Source organism: Lissotriton helveticus, chromosome 3_1 (genome assembly GCF_964261635.1).
Source record: "Lissotriton helveticus chromosome 3_1, aLisHel1.1, whole genome shotgun sequence".
In the NCBI taxonomy this organism is placed as follows: Eukaryota; Metazoa; Chordata; class Amphibia; order Caudata; family Salamandridae; genus Lissotriton; species Lissotriton helveticus.
This window is the reverse complement of record NC_136061.1, coordinates 20,501,664-20,529,448: the sequence shown is the minus strand read 5'-3', so window position 1 is coordinate 20,529,448 and position 27,785 is coordinate 20,501,664. Positions and strand designations below refer to the sequence as shown.

At 44.2% G+C, this 27,785-nt stretch overlaps 1 protein-coding gene across 3 annotated transcripts in view; it reads right to left on the bottom strand.

Annotated features, from left to right (window-relative positions):
- Window positions 1–27,785, bottom strand: part of LOC144822050 (uncharacterized) — a 118,025-nt gene that overhangs the window by 54,161 nt on the left and 36,079 nt on the right. For all 3 annotated transcript variants that reach the window (XM_078679119.1, XM_078679118.1, XM_078679121.1), the window contains exons 5-6: window positions 12,929–13,036; window positions 9,569–9,673 (exon numbers count right to left, since the gene is read on the bottom strand). In XM_078679119.1, coding sequence (XP_078535245.1) covers window positions 9,569–9,673; window positions 12,929–13,036 — 213 coding nt within the window. The remainder of the gene's footprint in view (window positions 1–9,568; window positions 9,674–12,928; window positions 13,037–27,785) is intronic.

The window sequence follows — 27,785 nt, the reverse complement described above, 5'->3', positions numbered from 1 at the left end:
ACTAGCCAGTCCACACCTTTTTCTTGACAGACTTTTGCAATGCGGATTTTCAGAGTCTGATTATGTCTCTCGACCAGACCGGCTGCTTCAGGATGGCGTACACAATGGAACTTCCACTGGTACCCTAACAACAGGGAAACATGCTTCATTAACTCTGAGGAGAATGGCTGACCGTTATCAGAATATACGACTCTAGGGAGTCCATACCTAGGGAAAAATTCACGAACCAACTGCTTGGCAGTGGTCGCGGCTGTGTAATCTGGGACTGGATATGCCTCTGTCCACCTGGACAAAGCGCATACAACTACAAGGACATACTTGAAACCTCGACATCGCTCCATCTGAATATAATCCATCTGGAGGACCTCAAAAGGGTGGTCAGGGGGCTGGAAACCACCTTGTTCCACCGGGACACTTTTACCTGGATTAAACTGACAACATATCATACAGGTACGGACTTTCTGTTTGGCTGCAGCTCGTAAATGCTTGTTGAACCAAATGTTCTGGATACTGTCTAACATAGCTTTTTCTCCTAAAGGTGCTGGACTATGTGCGGTATTGATAATGACTTGAACCATAGAGTCGGGGAGAAACCATGTGGCTCTACCCTTCGTTAACCATCCTTGATCTGTCTGGACCCCTCCTTGTTCAGACCATTTCTTGATTTCATCGGGAGTAGCATGTAACTGGATATCTATGACATCTTGAGTAGGGTCCTTAACTGTCATACATGTAGTCGGATCTGGAGTATGTGTCATGTTAACTGGAATGTCTGGAGTCTGTGCTGTAAGCTTGGCTGTGCGGTCTGCTAGATCATTACCTTGGGAAATAATGTCAGTAACTTTCGTATGTGCTTTGCATTTCATAATAGCAATGGATGTCGGTAAATGTATGGCATCTAACAGGGCTTGAATAAGGAGACCATGCTGAATCTTGGTTCCATGAGAAGTCATGAAACCTCTCTCCTGCCAGAGCACTCCGAAGTCGTGTACAACTCCGAATGCGTAACGTGAATCTGTGTAAACATTAACTTTCAGGTTCTTGGCGTGTATACAGGCTTGTGTCAGAGCGACTAGCTCTGCTGCTTGAGCGGACAGGGTATCAATACGGTGTGTTTCAATAACTTCGGTGTCAGAAGTCACTGCATACGCAGCGACTAGTTCTCCTGTACTAGTTCTCATACATGAACCATCCACATAAAGTGTCAGGTCAGGATCTGGTAACGGAATGTCTGTCAGGTCTTGTCTTGGCTTTGTCGTAATATTAACTACTTCCACACAGTCATGTGGGTCAGGATTTGAACTAACTGATGGTAACAGTGTAGCAGGATTCAGGACATTGCAGCGTCTAATTTCTATGTGTGGCTGGAACAGTGTCAATTCATAACCTGTTAAACGTGCAATTGTCAAGTGCTGTGTTTGTGTTCGGTTTAAAAGAACTTCTACTGAATGTGGGACTTGTACTGTCAGGGAGTGTCCTAAAACTATGGAATCACTTTGTCTGATAGCTAGAGCTGTGGCTGCAACTGACTTGAGGCACGCAGGCAACGCCTGGGCGACTGGATCTAATGTGCTCGAAAAATAAGCACAGGGCTTGTATTGTCCTGCTTGATCTTGTGTAAGAACAGATAATGCTGTACCTTCGCGTTCAGTAACGAAAAGTGTAAAAGGCTTACTGTAGTTCGGTGTAGCTAGAACTGGAGCTTGACATAGGGCTTTCTTTAACTCATTGAAACTAAGTGTATGGTCAGATGTCCAAGGGAGGACAGTCGATACGGCTGCCTCCTGTGTCGTTAACTGTATCAGTGGCTTGGCTAGAAATGCATACTGGGGAATCCATTGTCTACAATAAGAAGTAAGGCCGATAAAGGCACGTACCTCCTTCTGGGTTCTGGGCTGGGGAAGACTCGCTATTAACTGGATACGGTCGGGTGTCAACTGCCTACCCCTCTTGGACAGCAAGTGTCCTAAGTATACCACTTGCTGGACACAGAATTGAAGCTTCGAAGGTGACACCTTGTGCCCCATCTCGGCAAGGAAATACAAAACTGTAAGTGACGCTCGTTCGCAGTCACGTTCAGAACGGGCTGTGATCAGGAGATCATCGACATACTGGAGCAGGGCAGTGTCAGTTGGCATGTGAATGTTGTCTAGTTGTCTCTTAAGTGCTTGACTGTAAATACTAGGGCTTTCTGTGAAACCTTGAGGAGCGCGTGTAAACATATAGCTCCTTCCATTTAAACAGAATCCGAAAAGAAACTGGCTGTCTGGATGAATAGGAACACTAAAAAATGCATTCTTGAGGTCTATGACAGTGAAGAACGTGGCTTCGGAATCAATGGCTGTTAATAGGGAAGAGATGTCTGGAACAACTGGGTACTGAGGAATAATACATTTATTAAGTTCTCGTAAATCAATCACTAATCGATATACTGGGGGTGCATTTGGATCAGTACGTTTCATGACTGGAATGATCGGAGAATTGCATACATTGGAGTCAGTTTCTACAACTACTCCTTGAGCCATGAGCTCGTCAATAATTTTGGATAAGGCTGCTACAGCCTCAGATGGCAATCTGTACTGTCTGATTCGGGGTAACACTACACCTGGCTTGAGAGTCACACGATGGGGTGTGATTTGCATGTAACCTACATCAGTTGGACCTTGCGCCCATAAGTGCTGTGGAACATTAGACAATCTTGAATCAAAATCTCGTAATACATAGTGACCCTTAAAGTCACGTAGGAACAGACGTATTCCCTCTGGGGAACAGCAAATAACTGCACCTAATTCTTTCAGTGTCTTGATGCCTAATAGGTTTTCTGGACATGACTTAGTAAGTAACAGATCAGTAGTGCGGGACAATGGACCTACTTCTAGAGTGACTGGCTTTGATATCTCATTAACTATTGGCTTTCCTGAAAATCCAAGGGAAACATTTCTTGAGCCTGAGAGCGGAGCCCCTGGAACTTCGGCATGACTAATTGTGGTCCTACTTGCCCCTGTATCGATCAAAAACTTTCTGTCTTTCCCTAATACTTGACTGTGAACATAGGGACCTTCTTGATCTACAGGTATCTCGATGAGAGGCAAGCCTACCTCCCTCTCTAGGCTGTTTCATGAATATGGCTGGTACTCTGGATACTCAGACTGTGCATACTGGTACATCTGCGATGTAACGTGCTGTGTTGCAGCAATAGGCTGCGGAGCTGTAACTGTCTGTGGTGCATTCTGTGGCTGAGGAATCTGTGAAACTTGTTCTTGTCTAGGCGGACGTGGTCTTTCTTTAGTCTTACCAGTAGCTATGTTGTGTTTCAGAACTGCACACTCGTTTATAAAATGACCTGGCTGTTTACAATAATTGCAGTTCCCTTTAACGGGAGCTGCAGGATGACTGGCTTGATTCGGACCCCTCTTCTGACTGTCTTGAGGAACAGATTGTGCAACCAGCACTTTCATTTTCGTGTCTTTCATACGTTTTCTCTCGTGTTCTTGCTCTTCCCTGATTCTATTCTGGTGATACTGGAGCATCTGGAGCATCTGGGACGGAGTATTCGCTTGCCAGGTGCTTTCGACTTTCAAAAACTCGATTTTTAATTTGTGGACTTGAATTCTCGACTAATTTGGTAACGAAAAGGTGAGGGTATGACTCACTACTTGTCTTGAGACCACTGTTAATACTAAAACATTTTTCAAATCTAGAATAAAAATCACTAATATCTTCATCTTGTTTCTGTTTACAGGCTGAGATTGCATCCCAGTCTTCCTTCCTAGTTGTCAATAATCTGGGTAAAACTTGAATCAATAATTCTGGTAATTCTTTACATCTATCTCCAAGACCGGTACCTGGTACTCGTGCCTTGTCTTCAGCTTCTAGAGCTGTCCAATCGATCTTTTTCTCTCCCACCTCCCATTCTTTTTCCTTTAACTTTTCATACACCCCTGCGGGTAACAGGACCTTTAACATTTTAATGATATCTGGGTAAGTGTATTCTCCCATACGGAGCATGTCTTTTAATTCTCTATGGAACCCTGCTGGATCTTTGTCATGACAGGGAATTAATTTCTTCATTTCAAGAAGTTCCATCTTTGAAATCGGAGTGTATACAAACACTCGTTGCATTACGCCACCCGCCCCTTGGACTGGGTGGACTTCTCGTAACGGATTCTGTCTGTCTATGTAGAATGATTTACTTTCTGGGGGTGAGACATGAACAAAATGCGGGTTCAGGAACGTTCTATATTTGTGGCGCTGTTCTAGAATGACACTAATTAAATCGGTACCTAGACCTCTCCATTTATACTGGAGTAACTCGTTCAGGATATCGTGTAACGGGCCTGGATCAGAGTGTTGACCCTCATACAGAGTAATGAGGTACTGGATCATATACATACCCACCAGTCGTTGCTCGGCTGGGGGCAGTTTCAGAAACATTTGTGCCACTATTTCGTCTGGAAAAGTGGTAGAATCAGTAATCCATCGGACTGCTGATCGGGCTAGTTCTTGTTCATGCATGGTACTTAACTCACTGTAACCGACTCGTGATTTCAAAATGTGATCGGTAGCTTGAAATACTTGTTCTAGAGAACCTTGTTCTGGTGCTAGATGAAAAATAGACTTGGGTTCTAGGCGTAAATGGCGATCTGGAAATCTAGATTTTCCTACATACGCTATTCTGGCGGAATTCTCGTCTTCCTCTTCAGGATCAGAGATACTTTCTTTCTCGCTTACTTGTGCTGCTTTACGTTGATCGTGTATCTTTATTATTTCTTTACGAATTTTCTTGTACATACTCTCCATGGCACCGACGGTCTTGTGCTTACCCTCGGCTATATTATCACTCCACCTTGTCAGGATTCTCATTTCGGCGGAATCTTTAGACGGATAATCTTGTTCTCTTATTAGACAATTGATCAGGAACTTTAATATCATGAGCTGAATCTCGGCTTTCCTTTGAGACATAATCTCGCCAATACTTTCTGGATCATCCCCTGTACGGATGAAACGATATATTCTGTCTAGATCTTCTTTCATATTCTGCAAGGTGACTAGATACTCGGTCACTCTCCTTACACGTAAGGAATATAAAACCATATTATATTCGCCTGGAACTGGATCATAGACACATTCGGTAAGGGTTTGCCTGATTTCTGTAACAGACTGATGTTTGGGCGTGCGCTGTAACGCTTGAGCATGTAATTCGAGTAATGTTAAACGCTTGTGTGGCGGCGGGGTTTGAGGAAGACCTCCTCCTGTGGCCCCTAAACCGGAATCGTCGACTGATGCCTTTCGTGCTGGCAAGGTCGGTAATTGTAACGTGGGCTGGACTTGTATGGCGGACTGGACCGGGGGAGCTGTTAAGGGCACCCCGGTGTCTGAAGGAGCAGGAAGTGCCTGATTTACAGGAACTGGCGGAGCGCGAACAGGATTTGCATATTCTGGGACTGTGTCGTCCAAGTAGGACGAAATAAAAATATCAGCTGCGGTCTGTTTGTGACGTAACTTAGTCGGAACTAATGGTGGCGGGAAATTACTGGATGCCTCTGGGGTCGCTTTTGGCAAACCTTCGGCAAGGAGAGGATACATACCCTTAATGAGGGCATGCCTCTGTCTGTCTGACTGTTCGGTTTTGACTTGTTCACCTATCTCGATTAATTCTCTTTCTTGGGCTCGTTCCTGGGATTCTCTACTTAACTCCGACTTTCTGACTTCCTTTTCAGTTCTTTTATGAGCTTCTTTACGCCATAACTCGATGGCATCTTTCTGTGACTGTCTGGCTTTCTTTTTCCATAATGCTTCTTCTACTCGCATGATACATTCGGCATCCCATGTACCCGATACGGGCCATCTATACTTTTCTTCTAACTGTTTGGTATACTCTACCCCTAAATCTAGATACATTATGGCACTTATGCCATGTTTCTGATACATAAAATGACCTGGACTGTCCCTGGGCGGGACAGGAACTGCTTCTTCTAATAAACCCTTTCTAGTTTTTAACTGACGTAACTTGGAAAAGAGCGGCATGACTGAACTGTAATCTGGACACAATACAATACACAATGAAAACACAAAATCACGTCGCACTCATACCACAACAGTAAAATACATAAAGAACATTATAAATAACAGTTCGAACAGAATATTACCTGAAATACTGAGAACAGAAACAGAACAGAATTTCTCGAGAACGGAACAGACTAGAATTACTGGATGCACTGCTGTAACAGTACGGAACATACCGGTCCCATAAAGGGACGCATCAAGACCCGTATCCACCTAGGTGAACACTTCGTTTGTGAGTCTGGGCACCACCAACCCACGGACCAGGAGTCAATTTAGATTGGTCCTGTCTAGATACTACCCCAGCAATGGTACTCACCGGGCAGCACGGAACGGAAGGCCTCGGACGGGACTGGACGACGGACGACGAACGACTTCAGTTACAGGTGGGCCTCCGGATACCTCGGACCTTGGACTCTCGGCTTGGGCTCTGGTCGGGACTCGCCGCGTTCCTCCACCGTCTCGTTTGGATGCTGGACCGCCTCCTCCGTCTCCTCCGTGGGCCTGAGGGATACTTGGAGCAGAAATATCTGCCAGTGCACGGTATGGTTCCGTCACGACTGCAGAGGGTCAGGGGGTCGGCGTGGCTTCACCGACGCGTGGGGAAAGGGCAAGTCCCTATTCGGGCGCCATTATGTGGTATATAAATAAATAATACCGGATCTATTTTTGAATGAATGAATGAATAACAGATAGCTCAATAAAATAAGAGTCAAGATTCGAGGTAGTAGGAGTTTCTGCAGGTTTATTACAGCATAAGGACAGGATCAGGACAACCTGCATAGAATGACCCAGCAGCTGCTGGGGCTTGGTCTGGGATGAGCGCGCTAACTTTTAATAACAATACATCAACTTATATACATAGCGCAAACACATAGCATTACATTGCAGTAGGCGTAGCAGTGGGTGGAGCAGAAGGCGTGACGCGTAGCAGTCGCGAGAGATAAGAGTAAAAGTAGGTGTAACTGGGCGTATACATAGACATGTGATGCAAACGTAACAGAATATGTCATGAATGGGGCGGAAACATAGGAGGGGGCTACCTAAGGAGCCGGGACCTCTAACCTAATGGTGCGCGAAAACTGGCAATGACGTGTTACTAGGAGAAGCTGGGGGCTATGAACTCTGTGCTAGGAGCAGAGACTAGAGTCTGGAGGGTCGGAGCGACATGTACCTAAACCCTATCTGGTATCTGATGTTTAGGGAACATGTTGATATAAACTAGGAGTCATGAGGGGAAAAGCTAACTTGATTCTAAGACTGGACCATACATTATTCTACATGAAATGCGTGATGAGGAATATTAAATGACCAGTAAATGCAGTATTTCTCTAACATGGAGACGAGAAGGCTAGACAATGACGGAAACTATTGATGCAGTTCAGTAGCTTAGGAATGCAGAGAAGGAGGACTGAACTGATAGCTGGAACTATAACATACTTTTGGCAGACTCAGAGGCAGAGCCAAGCTGCACCGGGCTCTGCGAAGCAGGAAGTAAGTGAAGGGTCGAGGATACAGGTGGGGGCTATATCGCTCCTCAGCGAGGCTTCAGGAGACAGGAGCTTAATTTGATGTCCGGGCCCTGTTGAGGCCTGGAAACGGGGACTTTATAATGGAATAACGTGCACACTGAGAAACGTGGCAACGTAACTTTACATAGGCCTGATATTCGTAGTATTCACGAGGACTGGAAACTAACATACTAAAGGTGGACACAACTGGAATTGCGTCATTAATCGGACATGGGGAATAACATATGCATATTAGTCATGCACACATAACATATGATGGATGAGGCGTAGGGACACAGAACATGGCAAAATTTACTTTTCCACAATCCTTGCACGTCTTGATTACTGCAATGGTCTGATGGCAGGTGTTACAAAGAAAACCACTCTCAAAAAGCTCCAAGGCGTGGTGCAGCACGCAGCGGCTAGACTTCTTCTCAAGTTACCCAGGAGATCATCAGCCTCGGCCGCCCTCAAAACCCTCCATTGGCTGCCACTCCCCAAAAGAATATTGTTTAAAATCTTAAACATAGCCTCCCGTGCATTCAATCGCACCGGCCCGACCTACCTTATTAAACGATTCCCCCACTACAATCCTGCAAGGACCTTAAGATCCTCAGGTCAAAACCTGATTAAGCTGCCAAAATTCAAATACAAAACTAAAGGAGGCAAGTCTTTATCCTTTTTGTCTTCCAAAGCTTGGAATTCAATTCCCAACAATCTCAGATCCCTAACTCAGGAAAACCATTTCAGAAAGCAGCTCAAAACATGGATTTATTCTCTCCCTGATGATCATGTAATGACCTTCATCTAGTCTCCTAATTTTCGAATTTTTGCACACTGTCTATTTAGCGCCAGGATGCTCCTTTCGGAGCGATTGTTTGCGCTTTAGAAATACATAAAATACAAATACAAAATAATGCAAACTCAGCCAAACTCTAAATCAGGTCCTAAGTCTTTGACTTAAAGTGCCGCAACGTATAATGCTCTTGTATTAAGGTGGACAGGATATTGGTCACATTGGTGATCGAGTAATCCATCTGCTAAACTCTAAATCAGGTCCTAAGTCCTTGACTCAAAGTGCCATAGCGTATAATGCTCTTGTAATAAGGCCAAGAAAGAAAAAAAAATATTTCTGCAAGGCACTTCTCTAACTTTAACGAGTCAAGAGCCTTTAGTCTGCGGACTAGGTCTCTATACCCAACACTTTGGGTTTTCTTTTAGATCTACATGACTGGAGGACGACCTAGTCTATATTCCTCTTACTCCCCCCTTCTTGTGGCCTTGTAATAAGGTGGACAGCGTGTTTGTCACGTTGGTGATCGAGTAATCTATCCTCTAAACTCTAAATCAGGTCCTAAGAACTTGACTCAAAGCGCCCAGAATGACCCCTCCTGAGATGCTGAGACGTGGTATTGTAATGGGCAGTCACTACTGGTGTGCAGGACTGTGCTTTACATGTTTACTGGAGTACGCAGGTGTGCTGCACCTACAGATCAGTCCTTCCAGAGATCTACCCTACACTTGTCCTATTCATCCTACAGGACTCATCTGCCTGGAGCCAGGCCCTTTGCTAATATTCAGCGCCGCTAAGAAGGAAGACATTTCTTTGCTGCACCTAATCTGGGTGGCTATTCTAGGCGCAGGGAGATGGTACGGCACTTCCACTATACACAGGACGATGATTTTCTAACCGTACTCCACTGGGTGAATCAAGACCGGTAGAAGGGGTCTTTTAGTGTATTTATCTTCTCTGACCCAAATCCGGCCAAGTGATCAATAATATGTAGAGAGCTTCTGAGAATATGTGGGGACAGAGATGGCCCAATTTACCTTTCTTCTTCTCAAGTCAAATTTACAATAAGAGAAATGTCTAATTAATGATCCGGCTGCAGTACGTTACCAGGAACTGGACTTATGGCACCGGGTACGAATGGTTAGAAGGCCAACAGTGTCTTAATACAACCATTAGATGCAGGTAAGTGCACTTCACTCACCTGTTGATCTATAGCCGCTTGCTCTATTCCGAACATCTTGCCGGTCCAATGAACACGCTTCCTCCTCCTCCTCTTTTATAATGATGGAAAGGCCATTATGTTCTGCTGTTGGAAGAAACATCAAAGTTCAGAATCATGTGTAGCATACAAGAGGTAAGTCATCTATGATCTCACATATAAAGTTATGTTTTCTTTGTGAAAAAAAGAAGAAGAACAGGGGAAGTCCAGAGAGCCCTTCACAGGACAGGCAAAAGGGGCATATGAGCAGATGACAGCCAACGGAAGGATGCAGGGGCTCTGTAATCGTGTGGAACCAGGTCATATGTGAAGCTACAAAGGGCTTATAAAAAGGCAAGATAGATGATATGATACGGTCACTGGAAGAGAGTGTCAAAACCATACATAGGAACATCGCGGGACGTGTACTACGTATCTGGAATCTGAACGTAAGGTCGTTGGTTAAACATCATCAACACGTACACGACCTTTTAATTAAGGACTCGCCAGATATACTCTTCCTTACCGAAACCTGGCTACAAGATTCTGATGCCGCCATCCTTAACCTGACATTTCCACCTGAGTATACGGTTTTCACTTTGAATCGGCCTACGAGAGGGGGCGGCATCGCCATGGCTGTAAAATCCTGTTTTCCGTCGGTTTGGAAACCTCTGGCTTTGTCAGCCTGCGAGAGTGCCCTCTTCAAAGTGACCTTCAGCCATCATTTCACCTTTAGCGGTATTCTCATCTACCGCCCACCAGGCAGTGACTCAGTCTTTAAGGCTGCTCTGGCAGATATGGTAAGCTCTCTTGTACCTAGTTGTGCTAATTTTAACATCACAGGGGACCGTAACATCCATTTTGACTGCAAGTCCTCCACGGGCATAGATTCTCTGCTCGCGGACCTTGAAGCCTTACAACTTGTTCAACTCGTTGCCCTGCCCACTCACTCTGGGGGCCATATTTTGGACCCTTTTTTTACTACTCTTAACGGGGTGGAGATGACCAATCCTATTCTGGTGGGTTGGACTGACCACTTGTTGGTGGAAGTCCTCTGTACCATTGATGATCTGCCATTTAAAGCGGCAGAAAGAGTGGTCTTCACGAGACAATGGCACAAGCTGAAATTGGAGGAGTTTTTTGGGATACTGGAGAACGATCCCCTGGGTTTTATTCAGAATGTGGAACAAGGGTATGAGTCGTTCTGTAAATGGATCTCGGATGCCCTGGATTCCCTCATACCTAGGCGCTGGTCTAAATGCCACTCTAAAGTACTAAGCCCATGGTATAACGACTCACTTGCCGAGCTTAAAAGAACCTGCCGGAAAGCTGAGAGGGAATGGAGGAAGACTTACGACCCGATCCTGAAGTCCATCTATTTTTCAAAACTCAAGAACTATCACAGAGCGATTTGCAGAACCCGTGCCACATTCTATGCCCAGGAATTCCAAATCAGTACTAACCCCTCTAAACTAATCTTCAAGGTCATCAAGAATCTTCTGAATAAGAGGACCACCTTGGCTGCTATCTGAACTGATGCTCACTGCGAAGACCTGGCATCCTTCTTTTTAGATAAAGTGCAGGTTATCTATCGAGGATTTAACTGTTCAGTGCATGACTTGGAGTCAGGGAGTCTTAAGTCATCTGAGACGGATACTTTGTCCTGTTTACCGGCATTGTCTATGGAGGCCTTTGACACCTTGGGCCTGAGGATTAAATCTGGATCTCCGCTTGATCCGTTGAAGCCTGATCTTATCAGGATTCTTCCCCATTCTTGTCGGGCCTCGATGTTGTCCCTGATTAATCTGTCGTTAACATCAGGAACGGTCCCTCCCTTATGGAAGCAGGCGGTAGTCACTCCGGTGTTAAAGAAGGCCACTTTGGATCCGGCTCTACCTGAGAACTACCGCCCCATATCCCTTCTTCCCTGGATAGCCAAAATCACTGAGGCACATGTCAATTCCATACTGACTGATCATCTTGCCCGGAATGACATCCTGGACCCGAGTCAGAATGGGTTTCGGTCGGGACACAGTACTGAAACCGCGTTGCTCTACATGATCGAGCATCTACGTGGAGTACTTGATGCGGGACGAACGGCGGCGCTCCTTTTACTTGATCTGAGCGCCGCGTTCGATACTGTGTCTCACCGCATTCTGGCTCTACGTCTGGAAGAGGCGGGTATTTCAGGGACTGCCCTTCAGTGGTTCCGCTCCTTCCTTTCCGGCCGGTCCTTCAAAGTGGCTATACCACCTGGCCAGTCCACCTTTCACTCGTTGGAACTGGGGGTCCCTCAGGGTTCCTCGTTGAGCCCCACATTGTTCAATCTATATGTGCAGCCGCTAGCTGTGATCGTCAAACAATGGGGTCTGACTATGACCTCATATGCTGACGATACGCAGCTGGCGGTGACTCTGAGCAGTGACCCTGAGACAGATGCCCCCAGATTCCGAGCAGGACTTTTGGCAGTGGCAGATTGGTTAAGATCTAACTGCCTACAATTGAATGCCAAAAAAACTGAAGTTATGGTGGTAGGGAAACATGCGGAGCTTTGGGGTGATCAGTGGTGGCCGCCGGAATTGGGCGTTACTCCTGTCCCTGTCACCGAGGTGAAGAACCTGGGAGTCTGGGTGGACTCAGCCTTATCCTTCTCGAGTCATACGAAGAAGGTTGCAGCCACCTGCTTTGGCATCTTGCGGGGCCTCAGACCTATCCTCAAGTTTTTTGACTCCTCTACTCGACAAATCGTGGTCCAAGCCACTGTTCTATCTCGGCTGGACTACGGCAGTGTGCTGCTGTTGGGGGTCAATCAAGCCGAAGATTCTAGGCTCCAGAGGGTGCAGAATGCCGCAGCAAGGGCGATCGTTGGCCTTCCTAAATTCTGCGCGGTTTCAAGTACGATTTCCGCCCTTCACTGGCTGCCGGTTAGGCAAAGAATTCAGTTTAAATCCCTATGCCTGGCGTTTAAAATCATGAAGTCCTCCTCGCCACCGGCGCTAGTGAATTTGTTAACTCCATATGTCCCACTGAGGTCTCTAAGATCGGAGGCGCTTTATCTGGCGTCGTGCCCCCGTTTTAAACTCAGTCGGATGGGTGGCCGTTCTTATCGAGTACTCGCCGCTGGTCTGTGGAATGCTCTCCCGGTGCATATCCGTGCGCTGAATAATCTTACTGTTTTTAGACGCATGATTAAAACTTTCCTGTTCCCTGCTTCTGACTAGGATTTCTTTCTCTTATTCTCTGTTATGTTTTGTACCTGTTCACGCGCCAGGACGCCCCTTTGCTGGGGCAGCTGCGCGCGTTTTATAAATTTAATAACATAACATGATGTAAGTGACCGCGTGATAAGCGCCTCCCACTCACCTGTGCCAAGGCTGGGACTGTATTCTTCTTCACAAGGGTGATGCATCGACAACGTTTCTGACTCGTCATTTTCCCTATAATGCACTTCATCACAGAGAAGTGGAAATCCTGCTGGCCAACATATAAAGTTTTAGAAATTTTGAAGACATTTTTCAGTCTTATTTTTTAAAAATTCAAATCTTCATTTATGTTTTCCAAAACTAGAAAGAAAATGACAGTACTATATAAACGTACAATAGTAAGAAAAGTAAAGAGGGTTATCAGAGTGCGTTTACATTATAACACCTGGACTGTTGGTATTTTGCTACATTTCTAACATGTGGGTACATACTCCGAGGAGAGACGCACACAATTATAGCTTGCCATATAGTGAAAGAGAAAACTGTCTCCAATGAAATTGACTGGAGACAATATCACCACAATAGCACATCACCATACTAAGAAATACTGCAATAGTGGGCGTGAAAAGATTAAGAAGCACAACGTGGTGCTGATGGCATGTATAGGGTTCATGGTGGGTATCAAGTGACTTCCACAATTCCTTGTACTGTGGTTTTCATGCTGAATTCTTCAAACAGACGTTATCAGCACCTCTAAGATGATTATCCAATTTTTGCATGCTTTATAGGAAGTTTCTGCAGTCTTTCCAATTATTTCAAACTAATTTGCAGGCGGTAGTCAAAGGTGGGCCCAAACGGGCGCTATCATTTGAATTTTTAATGTTTGGGTCAAATACCCCAGAATAATGTAGGTAAATTCTTCTTAGGGATGGAAACCTAGAACCGATGTGATACAACTAGATATCTTTGTCCAGAAGAGTTTAACTGGCCTGCAGTGAAACAGGATATGTGTGAGATCCCCAAATCCTTCTCCACAATCCCACCAAGGCTGGCCCTCTTCTAGTTTCATTTTGTATCGACAATCAGGTCCACAGTATCCTCTATGAAGGAGTTAGTCCTTGGTTTGCGAAAGAAGTGGAGCTATCTTATCTGCAAATACTGAACTCCCATCTTTATCCCAGGGGTTAAACTGAGGACATGATTTTCCCATTTGGATATCGGGCGTTTTAAAAGGTTCGAGGATTTTGGTAAGAACATGTCCTAAAATTTTAATACATGATGCCCTTTTGAGTTGAATTTCGAAAATAAATGAGTAATTGATGGGTCTTTAAATGGGGTAGGCATTTTTTTAATAAAAGATTTTAGTTTCAAGAAGTTATAAAATTCTATGCTATTTAGACCAAAATGTGTTTGGAGATTTTCAAATGAAATAGGGTGAGATGGAAAGTCTAAATGTTTAACAAACAAGATACCTTTGGAAATCCAATGTTCCCATTGAATAGGCTTGCCTTTTAATTTGAATTTTGCACTGTACCATAAGGATGCCATTTTAGCGTCTTTAATCCTAACCTCGGAAAGAGAATCTAAACTCCTGAAGGGTCTTTTTAGCGTTAATGAGGATGCGCCTTGAACAGGGTATGCTCCTACTGAGTAATACTGTCCCACTAGAAGCCATGTTGGTAGGTATACGTTCGATGGTAGGACCTATTGTAGTCCTTGCTTAGCCAGGATGGCTAGTTGGTATTTCCTAAAATTCTCCACCCTTACCCCTCCAAGCTCTTTTGGGAGACAGAGTTTTTTAAAGCAATTCGTGCTCATTTGCCCGACCATTAAACTTTATTTTGCATCTTGTTTACCCTGTAGATGAAATCGACTGAACATGCTTAAGAGGTAACTTATAAGCGGAGTAACCATCATTTTTATGGATTTTATTCTTTCCCACAAATTCATGAATTTTAGGGGCCCAACCATCTAAAATATCCACACTTTTTTGATAGTGATTTCTTCATTATGTTTCACCGTGTCTAGGAGATTATCTCTGAAATCTAGACCTGGGTACTTACGATACCGGGGTTGCCAAGCTAATCCAGCAGACCCCAACATATACTTAGAACCTAGCCTATTCAGTAATTTGACCTCAGACCTATCTCTATTTAGCTTGTAACCTGAAACTTAGAGGAGTATTTTTCTATTGTATCCTTAAGGACTAGAATAGAAGGTTGTGAATCATCTGTGATTACTAAGATATCGTCTGCACATGTGGCTAATTTGGCTGTGAAGTTATTGAAAGGGACACCTTTTATATATCTGTATTGTTTTAAATATTAAGCAAAAGTGGTTATAATGCCAGTAGAAACACTGATGGGGACAGGAGACACCCTTGTCTTGTCCCTTGTCCTAATTTAAAGTAACCTGAGATGTATCCTCCCGCTCGGACCCCCGCTTGAGGATTAAAGTAGATTGACAACACCATTTTTTAAAAATATGAACCTAGAATGTATTTATGGAGGATGGCCTCGATAAAGGTTCAGGACACCCTATTGAACGCTTTTTCCGAGCCTTTGAGGTGCCGGGTTTTTAGGAACCCGGTGGTGCCAGGGGGTAGCACCCGAGGACCTCTGAGTTCTCCCTTGTTCCGGACCACAGAAACACGGAGTCTTCTAGTCACCGTCAAAGATCAAGTTTTATTGGTAGCTACCAAGTAACACGTGTCCCAGAAGTACACTGCACGGAGAGTAGGTTCTCGGGAGACTGTTCGTTTTTACAGAACCAGCCGTCTCCTTATTTACAAAAATAATAGCTGCAAGCAAGAATTCCTGAGTTTATGATATGGCTATACGCATATTTCTACAATAATACAAAGAGCAGAGTCATGTAAGCAAGCCCATATTTTAGATGTCCAGTTTGTTGATAGATTACCCAGTTAGGCCTGGAACTCCCATCAGATATCGATGAAACCTTAATAAAGGAAGGCACAACCCAGTCATAAAACTGGCCATAAACAAGGAACGTGGACAGGTGCATGTTTGCAGAAAGCATGGTCTGTATGTGTGAATGGTTTGTGGAATGTTATGTATTGATGCTATCGTATTCGGCCACTGGGCGAGGAGCTGCCCAAACAGGTTTGGCCGAAGGCCATGGAGTCAGTTGGGACAGGTCAGGGGGAAGTCACGAAAAGGTGGACGTGTCCCTTTTGATCAAGCTCGACCTTTAATTGACTTAACAGGAGGGCAAGATGCAAGATGGATGCCGTTCACAAAATGGAGTTTAAGGGATGGGGACGGAAACTACGATTTTGGGGTGTTGGCAACCCTCGATTGTGACGCAAATACATAGGAATGATGTCCTAATTATTATCGGTTCATAGATACCAAAATCGTCTTGGTGCGTTGAGGTTTTGTGACACGGGTATTGGACCTCGATATCGGGAAAACACCAGGGTCCGGATTTTTGAGAACCACAGACCCTCCTTTTGCCCTCATATAAGGCAATAACTCAAGCTAATCTGAGTCCAAATCGGTATGAAGAAATTCGTGGAGATGTTGCTGTAGCATCATTCTGTTACTCAGCTCGTCCCGTGACACAGGCTTCCGTACACACGAGGTAGCACAGAGGCCACATAGTGCAGGAGCACACTGTATACATAGGCAAAACATGAACAGAAGTGCCAAGGTCATCCCAATGAAGATCAAAATTTTCCATCCCCAGGCAGTGATCAGCTCCCAGAACCACCCCAGCAGGGACCAATCCCCTTTCTCAACGTGAAGGGAACCAGATATTTTGTGTAGTTTGGAGATGGCCTGGTATACTGTCGGTGCGTTATCAGGGATGAATATGCAACAACTGGATTGGATGACTCTACATACACCACCGCAAATGTTGGAGAAGTTGTTGATTTGACTTTCTCACTCATGTGACACAATAACCAAGTGTTATCACTGGCAAAAAACGGCATTTCAAGAAACTTATAGGAGATGGACTGATCAGGATGTTGATGAGAGGTTCACGTCTTTTACCAAGTATTTTCACATACATTTTACAGTGGATATGGATTTGGGATATCGGTCTGTTATTATTCGCTAGAGAAAGGTCCTTACCTACCTTTGGGAGAAATACTATTTAGGCTTCGGCCAAAGTGCCCTGTTTCGAGCTAGTGGAGGAGAACTGATTAAAATGATTTTCCACTGTCTGATCTGAGAAAACTTTATAGAATCTGTCTTAGAACCCATCTTGGCCCAGGGATTTATCTGTTATAAGTGTCTAAATGGTCAGTTTCATTTTTTCTTTGGAGATAGGTTTGTTGGGAGATGTGATATCAGCTTCGCTTAGATGTGGGAGCTCTAGATTTGCATAACATTTATCACGGTCTTCTCTACAGAAATACTGTTCGCCTGCCTATCATTTTTGGTAAAAATCCTTAAATACTTGAATTATTTTTTGAAGGGGATGTACGAGTGTGCCCTCATCTTTCAGGACTGATATATTTAGGGAGTTTTGTTTATGCTTTAAATATGAGGCTAATATTTTATTAGCTGAGTTGGGGTTGCATACATTTAGACTCATATTTATTGATCCAAGTACTGACTCATACACTAAGTAATTTATTATATTCATATTTCTTGGATATGAGCATTGATAATGTTTTTTGGTCTGTGCACCAATTGGCGGGATTCTAAAAGTTTGATTTCCTGTTATAAGTGAATTTGTAAATGTGTTGTTCGATTGAGGACAGTTTGATGACATTCCCCCTAAGTGTAGCTCTGAGTGCTTCCATTCTTACATGTGGTGACGAGTCCTACGGTGCATTATCAGATAACTAATTAGATATTGCTTCTTTTATCACAGCCACAGTCTCTGCCTTTTACATGAGGCCGTCATTAAACCTCTAGATTTTGTCAGCTGGTTTTGAGTTGGATTCCATGAGTGGCTCACTGATACAGGAGTAATCTAATAAGATTCTTAGTGCCGGATTTAGATCTTGGTGGATCAGGTCCCGCCATTACTTTATCGTGGCATTCTCTTACCTCTGACTAGGGGGTCCGCCTGCGCTATTTAAATGCTGGCGGGTCCATGGACGATAGTCTGTCGGAATCCGGCCAACTCCAGCAGAACTTTCCTCTCACGTTGACATTGGCAGAAGCGGCCGACAGAGGGAGTCCAGCCAATATTACCTCCGGCCCAATCACAATGTGCCTTTCCATCAAGGAAAATGTGGCGGGTAAACCTCCAAACCTGAGTAGGCGTAAACGAAGGGATATGAGGTAGAAACATACCTTTTTTTCCTGTTTTCCACTTCCATTTCCCTCATGAACCGGCTAGTCCTAATCCTACCTCGGTTGCTGCTACTTGACCACGAAGCAAATCAACTCAGTCGTTGCCAGAATCAAAAGTAAGCTACTTTTGTACCCGTTTTCGTATGAATTGTCTGTTTAAATTTGCTCTGGCTTTGTGTGTTTTTAAATTGCTTTTATATGCAATTCTTTAGCATTGAATGAGACGATTTTCAGATTAGAAGTCTTTAGTTTCCAGGTAATTATGGTGCCAACAAAGATATCCATCACTGAGGCTGTCGTATATTTGTGGAATGGGAATGATCGAGGCAATGTGCTGAGAGGGGACAGCGTACGAGTCTTCACATAAATGGATGGTGTAAGAGCACTAGAAGACAAAGAGTAATAACGTGTAATGCAATTTAGAAACATAGGCAATATACTAAAGATAATAACAGTGTTGTTTGTAAGTAGAAAACAAACTGAGAAAACCCCTGAATACCCCTCCAATCACCCCCAACCTGCCCCTCCCCACTTCCTGTAAGTACACATGTAAGGGTGGCAACAGAGAAGTAGAATTCTCTCCTCTACGCATTCTTACTGCAACCTTATATTGAATCACAAGAAAAAATATTGGTGGACTGAACTTAAATCTTAATATCATATACCGTGCTGGAGGGTAACCATTATACAATAACGTGATCGACCCAAAATGCCTGTCAATCATATACTGACAAAGTGGTATGGAACTGTCACAATCACTATGGGTACATATGTGATAAGCTTGCAAATTATTTGAACATTCAGAGCCATAACATCCTGCTATTTTAAATCACATGGCCCTTTCCAGCAGCAAAAACACTGCTGTCAAAGCAGATGACTTCCTTGAGTCGGAGCCTACCAAACCATATGTACTATGTCAAGACGAGACATAGGCTCGCTAAAGGGACCACAGTGAAGCTAGAACAAAAGAACAATTAATTGTACCACAACATGAACAAATGGAGCTGGATCTAGAAGCAGAATAGTCACATTGTACGTCCTGATGCCCAAATGATGCCTTCCGTTTGTACGAGATCAAAGATTCTCCATTTTTTGAGAGTCAAGCCAATTAAGAAAAGAGCACAAAACCTTGTGATCCTTGAAGGCCATCTATTGTGATCCTAAATGTGGCTGCAGAAGGAATATTACTGTCTTTTAGTCTTTGAATAAGACCCTGGAAGCCCTTCCAGATATCAACAGTCATCTTATAACACTCCTGAGATGGGCAGATTTATGGCCGTTCCACCTAATATTATTTTTCCTCCTAAAGTTCAGGATCATCCCTGGGTGTTGGAAGCGTGGGGAATTCCATACTACAGGGCGTGAGAACTTCACATTTGTTGGTTTATAGGATGGTACGCGATGGGCGTGTTTCAATTTGAAGCCTTTGGTGAACGTTATATCAGTGATGTGTTGAAACCATTTTTCTACCTACAAAGCCTTCCAACCCCACTTGTAGAACAAAAATACAAAAATTCCCTCTCCTGTTGCGATCCTCCAGCTACGATATGTCTCTTCAAAGGAATCATGGTAATGACTGGAGGGAGGCCAAATCCTTAGAAAAGCTGTTGGTTACATCTTCAACTGGGCGGATTCGAGACTCCGCCTCCATGGTTCTACTTTTGATAGACTTTATTTTGGATTTGATAGCAGCAATCTCGGTTTGCATGACGTCAGTGTTTGCTTTGGTTGATTTTGCCAGGTCGCTCACCTCTGCTAAGTTCTTATGAATTATACCCATTTTAAAGTTCAAGTCAGTTTTCCTTTTTATAGGTGAATCTGGTAATGGTGGATCAACCTTGCATCTCTTCAAGTTAACTTCAGATTCCTTCCCAGACATTTCATACATAGGGTTGACACTTCTGACATAGAGATTAGAGACGCCTAAACAATGCCAGTGCGGATGATTGATAGTATACACATGCAAGTGCAAGCGTGAGTACGGGTATTAGTAATTGGCAGACTTCCTTTTGTGTGGGGCCGACAGCAGACTGAAGATGATCTTGCTTGAAGGAAGCGTCGAACAGGTGTACTACACAAGGCACGTTAAGGTTTGCTTATGAGGGGTGTAACGAGGTTTCCCTTCCTAATAGCTGTAGGTTAGGTTGATGGGCACCATTGTAAAATCAGTCAGACCAAAGGGTTGTAACACTCCAAATCCCTTGATAAGAATAACACTAGTAAACGTGGTGCAGTACAGAAATGGAATCAAGGACAACGGTTGCAACATTAGGAGCGGACCTTCACGTTGAGTGAAACAATGACACAACTATATTAGGGTGAGGCGAGATTAAGTCGGCATAGAGGGAGACAACCGCTTGATTCTTAAAATATGTAGTGGCCTTTTAGGATTATATATGCCATGCGATGGTGCTGATCAAAAGAAATCTAGGTAGAAGAGGGCCAAAAAATAGTCCTGAAACCTTAGTATTATGCTCAGAGGATAACCATAGCTGCCATTTTGAGACTAGCACGTGTGACTGATGCGGTCCGTTAAATGCAGAACCGCAGAAATACGGCAGACGCCCCATCCAAAGAGAACTGGTCAGGTGAGTGAATCAGTCCCCTCTGGAGCCATCACCTATTTCCTTCACTGTTGAGTTTCGGTGGATCCGCTGCATATGGGTGTAGTAGCTCCGGTCTCAGGGCTCGTCCCCTCACCTATGCTGTATACCGGTGGGCAGGAGCAGCACATTTTGGGAGAAGCCTTCGGCAGGATATCCTGGGCTACCACCACCCGCCTTCTATAACAAGAATTAGACCATTTTGTAATCACTATCGGCTTAAGAGCGTTTGCACGGGTGGGAGTAGTTGAGCTACGCGGCCATCTTCTTATCGCTGCAAGCCACGACTCCTTTCAATCTGACTTCCTAGCTCATTTTGTTGTTCACAAGAGCATTTTTGCATGAATCCTGATGTGCATAGCTATAAATGAGATAGCATGCTCGGTCTTGGAACAGCACATTTGGCGGCCACGCCACCCTCAGCCTCAAACAATCAGAGTCTGTCGGGATGGCCCGCGCTAAGCCTTCGTTTCAGAACCTGTATCTCATTCTTATGATAGCAGATTTCACAGCTACTGGAAATTAATGATGGGCTATTTAAAGGAAAAATATATACAGTTTAATATAGTGCTCACTTTCTTCGTTCTGAACACAGTTTTTAGGTCTGGCCTGGGCAGCGCATGCGCTGATCTGCGATGCATGCTATATTGAGTTATGCCATAGAAGCTCTGCCCATCTTTTCAAATGGCTCCCATTACTGTCCTTGCGAAATCGTTCCTTTTCATTCGTGAATAGGCTTAGCAGTCCCTCCTTGGTACCACCTTTCTGCATTTGAAACCTCCTATAATGACTGGACTTTTTACTTGTGTTGTTACACGGTCTACTTTAAAAGTCATTGAGCACTATTTTCTTTCATGAATAATGCGGGACAATAGCGGCAGCTTCTCGCGTTCGCAGCACACCCACACCGCACTCGTGGGACAATATCAGCCGCTTCTTCTATATGGAGCCCGCTATTCATGCTTTCACTTTAACAGTCGCTGCCCCCACACAGCACTCGCGGGACAATAGCGGTCGCTTCGTCTAAAAATATTTTTGTATCGGGCCAATGCCATTAACCTTACATTGGGCAGAGAGACTGCGGACAGTTCGTTATGCTCTAAACTATGTTCTTTCACAGCACTTTGATGTATTCCTAAAATCGATCAACTGATACCTTGCAGGGACACACTGTGGCCCCTGTACATTTAACAAAGCCCAGAAGAGTAGCTAGCTCCTAGTCCTCGTGGGTCGCAGATGAGAACAGACGAACTTGCTTTCAGCTCACCATCATTGCATCCACTGCACGGATCCTTGTTTATAAACCACTGAGGTGCCGGGCACACAATGCGAAAATTGACCGCACTAATTTATTTATTTATAAAATTTCTAAAGCGCACAAATACCTTCCGGTGTCTCGGCGCTAGAGTTCGCAGATTGCAGGGATTCCAATGACAACTTACTGATTGAAAAGCCAGGTCTTGAGATGTTTTCGAAATGATAGTAGTGAAGAGTTAAATTTGATATGGGAAGGGACCTGATTCCATAGTTTTGAGGCAGCCACTACAAAACGTTTATCTCCCCATGTTACCTTTTTTGTACATGGAATTTGGAGCTGTTGGGCTGAAGATGAACGTTATGTTCGACTAGGTTTATACACTTTAATTGCTTTTTGAAGAATTCTGGTCCATTATTGTTCAAGGCCTTGTGAATAATACACATGGCCTTAAACTTTATCCGGCTTCTTATCGGTAACTAATGAAGCTCGCGAATGATGGGGGAAATGGATGAGTACTTAAGTGTACCCGTAAGAATCCTTGCAGCAGCATTTTCAACAAGCTGTAATTTGCTCAAAACTTGCTCCTGTGCGTTAAGCAATAGGCCATTGCAGTAGTCCACCTTAGATAGTACCAGGGAGGACATTAGGGTTTTACCTGCAGTTGGGGGAAGAAATGGGAGCAATTTCTTCACCATTCTTAGGGTGAAGAAAGAGGCTGAGACCACTGCATTAGCATGGCTGACAAACGTTAGCCTATTGTCGAAAAGCACGCCCAGGTTTTTCACTTTGGCTACTGGTAGTGGAGGAATTCCCAGTTCCGAAGGCCACCAGACTGGGGACCAAGACGGGGTCAGTTCACCAAATAGCATCACCGCCGTCTTGTCAGAATTTAGCTTTAAGCAATTCTGATTCACACAGATACTGATGGCCTTCATGCCCTCCTGAAAGTTCGCTGCCACTGCTTCTCCATTTTTGTGTATCTCCAGGACCAGTTGTGTGTCATCGGCATATGATGTTAAACCTATACCGAATGACTTAATTACCCTCGCCAAGTCCGACACATAGATGTTAAAAAGTGTCGGACTTAGCGAGGAGCCCTGAGGAACACCACAAGGGAGAGTGAAGTCAGGAGAACAATAGCACCCCATCTTCACGGACTGCACTCTCTTGGCCAGGAAGGATGCCAGAGTTGCTCTAGCCCTACCCTGGATGCCAATGGCGGCGACACGGTCGATCAGGATGGTGTGATCGACCGTGTCGAAGGCCGCAGACAGATCCAAAAGTATCAGGATCGCTGCACCACCCCTGTCCATGATTATCCTAACCTCCTCTGCAGCTTTTATCAGAGCAGTCTCCGTCCCATGGCCCTTCCTGAAACCAAACTGTGTGTTGTCAAGTAGATCGTTCTGATCAATGTAATTCGACAACTGTTGGTTCATTGCCTTTTCAATTATTTTTGAAGGATAAGGGAGTGAGGCAATAGGACAATAGTTTTTGGGCTCTAAAGGATTTAATGTAGGTTTTTTTTAAAAGAGGTTTTACAATTGCCTTTTTCAGATTGGGGGATAATCACCTATCTGAAATATGGTGTTACAGATGTTGGTAAGTACTGGGGCTATTAAGTTGGATACTGATTTAAGGATAAGTGGAGGACATGGGTCCAGTGGTGATCCTGATTTGACAGTGTTCATAAGATCTACCATAGACGATTGGGATAGTGGAGAAAAAACCTCAAAGCTTGGTTTTGGTGACATGGGAGGAATCTCCAGAGTGGCAGAATCAGTGATCGTTATTTTGGTGAAGTTGTCAAAAATATCCCTAACCTTAGCCTGAAAGAAGTCCGCTACTTTATTGCAGAATATTTGGGATGGTTCAATTGGGGGGGTGGGGGGGCAGGAGGATTGGCTAGCTTTTTAACCACCTGTTATAGCTGTTTGCTCGAGTTATGAGCTCGTTCTATTTGTGTGCTATAAAAAGTACGTTTTTCTGCAATAATCAGCTTTCTGTAGCTCAACAACGCTTTCTTGTATGTGTCTCTGTCGTTGTTGCCGTAATTCCTGCGCCAACGCCGCTCCAGGTTTCTGCAGCGTTGTCTTTCGAGCCTTAATGACTCCGAAAACCAAGCTGCAGAAGGTTTGGTGCGATTTGGCTGCATTTTTTTATTGGGTGCTAAGTGGTCAAATGCCTTATGTAGCCAATGTTCATAATTATGGGATGCTTCATGTGAATCGGATATATCTTTAGGTATCGCAGATTCCAGAATGTTGTGTAAGGCAATGAAGTCAATATTTTTCCAATTACGACATATAATCTGAGGGCATGTACTAGTAGAGGAGTGCTTATGATTCCTAACTAGAATTGTAAATTTGACAGCTGAGTGATCCGTCCATATGAGCGGAAACACTGTAGGGTTCGTGATATGGGCATTGTTAGTAAATAAACCATCCAAGGTGTGTCCTGCTTGATGGGTGGCTACGTTAACCTGCTGTTCTAAGCCAGCGGCTGAGAAGTCAGAGATCAGAGTGTGGGAGTCTTTATCATTAAAGTTCTCTAAATGAAAATTAAAATCTCCCAGTATGGTATAGTCCTGGTTAGCAGCTACTGGTTCTAATAGGTGATTGAGGGATTTCAGAAAGGATGTACGTAAGGTAGGTGGTCGGTAAAGCAGAGTTCCCTTAAAAGTTTGTGTAGGGGAAAGAGTAATAGTGAAGGCGAGGGCTTCCACAAAATTATAGTCAAGAGGTTCAGTTTTGATGGCTAGCTTAGCTCGGTGTATGATAGCTAGACCCCCCCCTCTTTTTCCCGAAGATCTGTCTAATCTTATTACATGGTAGCCATCTGGCGTGGCGATATTAAAATCCGGGCCAGATGCAAGATCTGCCCAGGTCTCAGTAATAAACATAACGTCAATGTTTTGACTGATTATTAATTCTGCGACATCATTCCTATGTTTTATAAGAGAGCGTGTATTTATGAGTACGCAGTTTATGTGTTTTTCATTATTGTTTCCAGAAGGTAAGAATGAAGGGTGTTGGAAGTAGGGTGATACAATCGTAAATGCGCAGTTTGGACAGACATTATAAGGAAGATTATACAGTGAGCACAAATCAAAATGAGTGCAAGTCCTGTCATGTAAGGTGTTTCCTATGCTCAAAAGCTGTGTTCTAGGGTAAGTAATTACCTTCGGCGTTTGATGGGTTCTATAACGGCCAGGGGATCTGGCACACAGCGCAGTCCCAGCGCGGACTGGCGCAGACTGACACCCCTTTGGCGCGGCTTCGGCGCGGAGACGGCGCTCCCGCTGCGCTCTACCGCTGCGCTTCCGGGTGGCCATTTTATGTCCTAAGCCCCGCCCCCAGCTGTAACACTACCTCCGTTCGGATTGGTGAACCAGCGCTGAGGCACAATGGAGCTCACCCTGCCCTCCACACAAACGGCACAGAGCCGCGATGGAACGGGGCTAAGGGTGCTGATGATACAATAACAATGGTGAGTTTAAAAAGAAGTTTAAAAACGTACAATTAGTAAATCAATCGCATCAGGTGATAAGTGAGTTTTAAAAATTAAGACAGATTTCTATCAGTAAGCATTTCACAATGGGCTTCAATAGCGTGCAGAGGAGGATCCCCTCGCAATCTGCACGAGCTCTTCAGCAAACCACACAGAGAGCTGCCACCACCCTGCTAACCAATATTTTCCAATGATGATGCTCAAAGAATTAAAAAATGATGGAGAACAATAAACTCCTGTTGCTTATACCCACCCAGTAAAAATCCTGCACAATAAAGGGAACAAAAAATGCAGTTTTGCAGACACTATTGCACAGAAACAAAACATATGGTTACAAATGTCACACTCTCATAGGTACTCAATAAAACTTCAAACACATAGCAGCACTCACTCACGTTTACTCAATGCAAGGAGAAGAACATGGGTGTGCAAACCTCTTGTCTACATAGACCCCGGCCCTAGGAACACATTGAAAAGGTGGAGTGTTCACGGCTACCTTACCAGTATACCGCTCAAGGCAAGCATATATAAGAAACAATACATTGACTGTTCTAAGTCAGCATCACCTTACTTTGGCAATATGTTGGTAAGTGAAATTGTAGAGTCGATTTTAAAAATTCAACATTTTGACTCCATGCCACATCTTTAGTTTTGTTCCATTTATTTTAGTCCTACGATAGTACTGAACCACGTCATGCACAAGACCCGAGAAGACAGGTGACAGCCATTTTAGGACTCTGAGACTCAGTCCCCTGTCCTCTAAAAAATATTAAACAAGCAATTGCAATGCAATAGGTCTCGCATTTGCGAGTGTTTAAATATTGGCATTTTAAATGACAATGCTTTTTATTTATGTGTTTTAAAAGAGGTACATAAACACACACTTTGTACTTATAGAAGGCTGGGAGAAACTGCCTCTTTTACTGCCAGCCTTGCTTCTCGTAAGCAAGGACTAGAAGTACAAAATGTGTGTTTACGCACCGCTTGTAGGTTTTCAAAACACATAAATAAAAGGCATTGGCATTTACAATGCCAATAGCTCAAACTCTTGCAAATGGGCGACCTATTGCATTACAAATACTTGTTATATTTAATGCTCTCAATACACTTGTAATTGTCCTAATCACTTTGCGATTTAAATTTTGTACTAGGTTGGTATATAATAGAAGCCTTTAGCTCAAGAATAAAAATGTTTGTGTGTGCTAACCTCGAACGGTCGGGGGAAGGCACCCGAGGGGGAACTTGACAATAAATGTCCAGTCCCTGGCAGGGGTATTGTTGGAAACGGCCCTTTTTGCAGGGTTATCCCCACACTTTTTGCTTCTTCCTCCTATTTTTTTTCCTGACTTGTATGTGTTGGTTTTAGCACTCTGGGCACTTTACCACTGCTAATCAGTGCTAAAGTGCCTATGCTCTCTGTGTAAATTAGTTTATGGATTGGTCTTTCCATGACTGGATATTTGATTTACTTGTTAGTCTCTAGTAAAGTGCACTGGGTGTGCCCAGGGCCTGTAAATCAAAGGCTACTAGTGGGCCTGCAGCACTGATTGTGCCACCCACGTGAGTAGCCTTAAAAAGGTAACTCAGACCTGCCATTGCAGAGTCAGCGTGCAGTTGGTAACTGCCATGTCGACTTGGCCTGTGCACACACTTGCCAAGTCCTAAACCTTCCCTTTTCTACATGTCAGTCACCCTGAAGGAAGGCCCACCCGGCCCTGTGGGCAGGGTGCAGTGTATGTGAAAAGTAGGACAAGTGTGTGTGGCATGTCCTGAAAGTGAATAACAGCAAATTTCGGTTTTCACTATTGCAAGGCTATCTGTTCACCATAGGCCAGAATGGGCAGTTTGATTATAACATTTATCATCCTAAACTGACCCAGGGAACAAGGTGGAAATTCGAGTTTAGTATGCCTGAACTCAGAGTGTTAAAATACATCTTTTAGCGAAGGTGATTTTTACATTCTGTGTTTGAAAATACCTCTTTTAGGAAGTAAGTATTTTCTTGCTCAGTCAACCCGTGTGCCTCTACTGGAATGTGGATTGCCTGTCTGAGTTTTGGATGACAGAAGGCTGGGGAGCAGGAGGGCTCCAGATAGTCTAGGTAGGGTCAGGAAAGGGCTGAATAGACCTGGGCTGCAATGGGGGAAGGGGGAGAGGAGATTTCCTTGCACCTCAAAGGGTCTGGTCTGCCTCTGACAAAGGCGTCTCTACCTCCTGCCAGGAATTCACACCAGAGAAGGCAGAACTGGTTCTCGCTGGGCAGAGACACCCTCTGCCTAGAGGATCAAAGAATTTTGGATAAAAATACTGGGGCCCAGACTCCTGAACTTTAGAACTCATTTGGATCAAGAAGACTGCCAAGAAGAAGAGCTG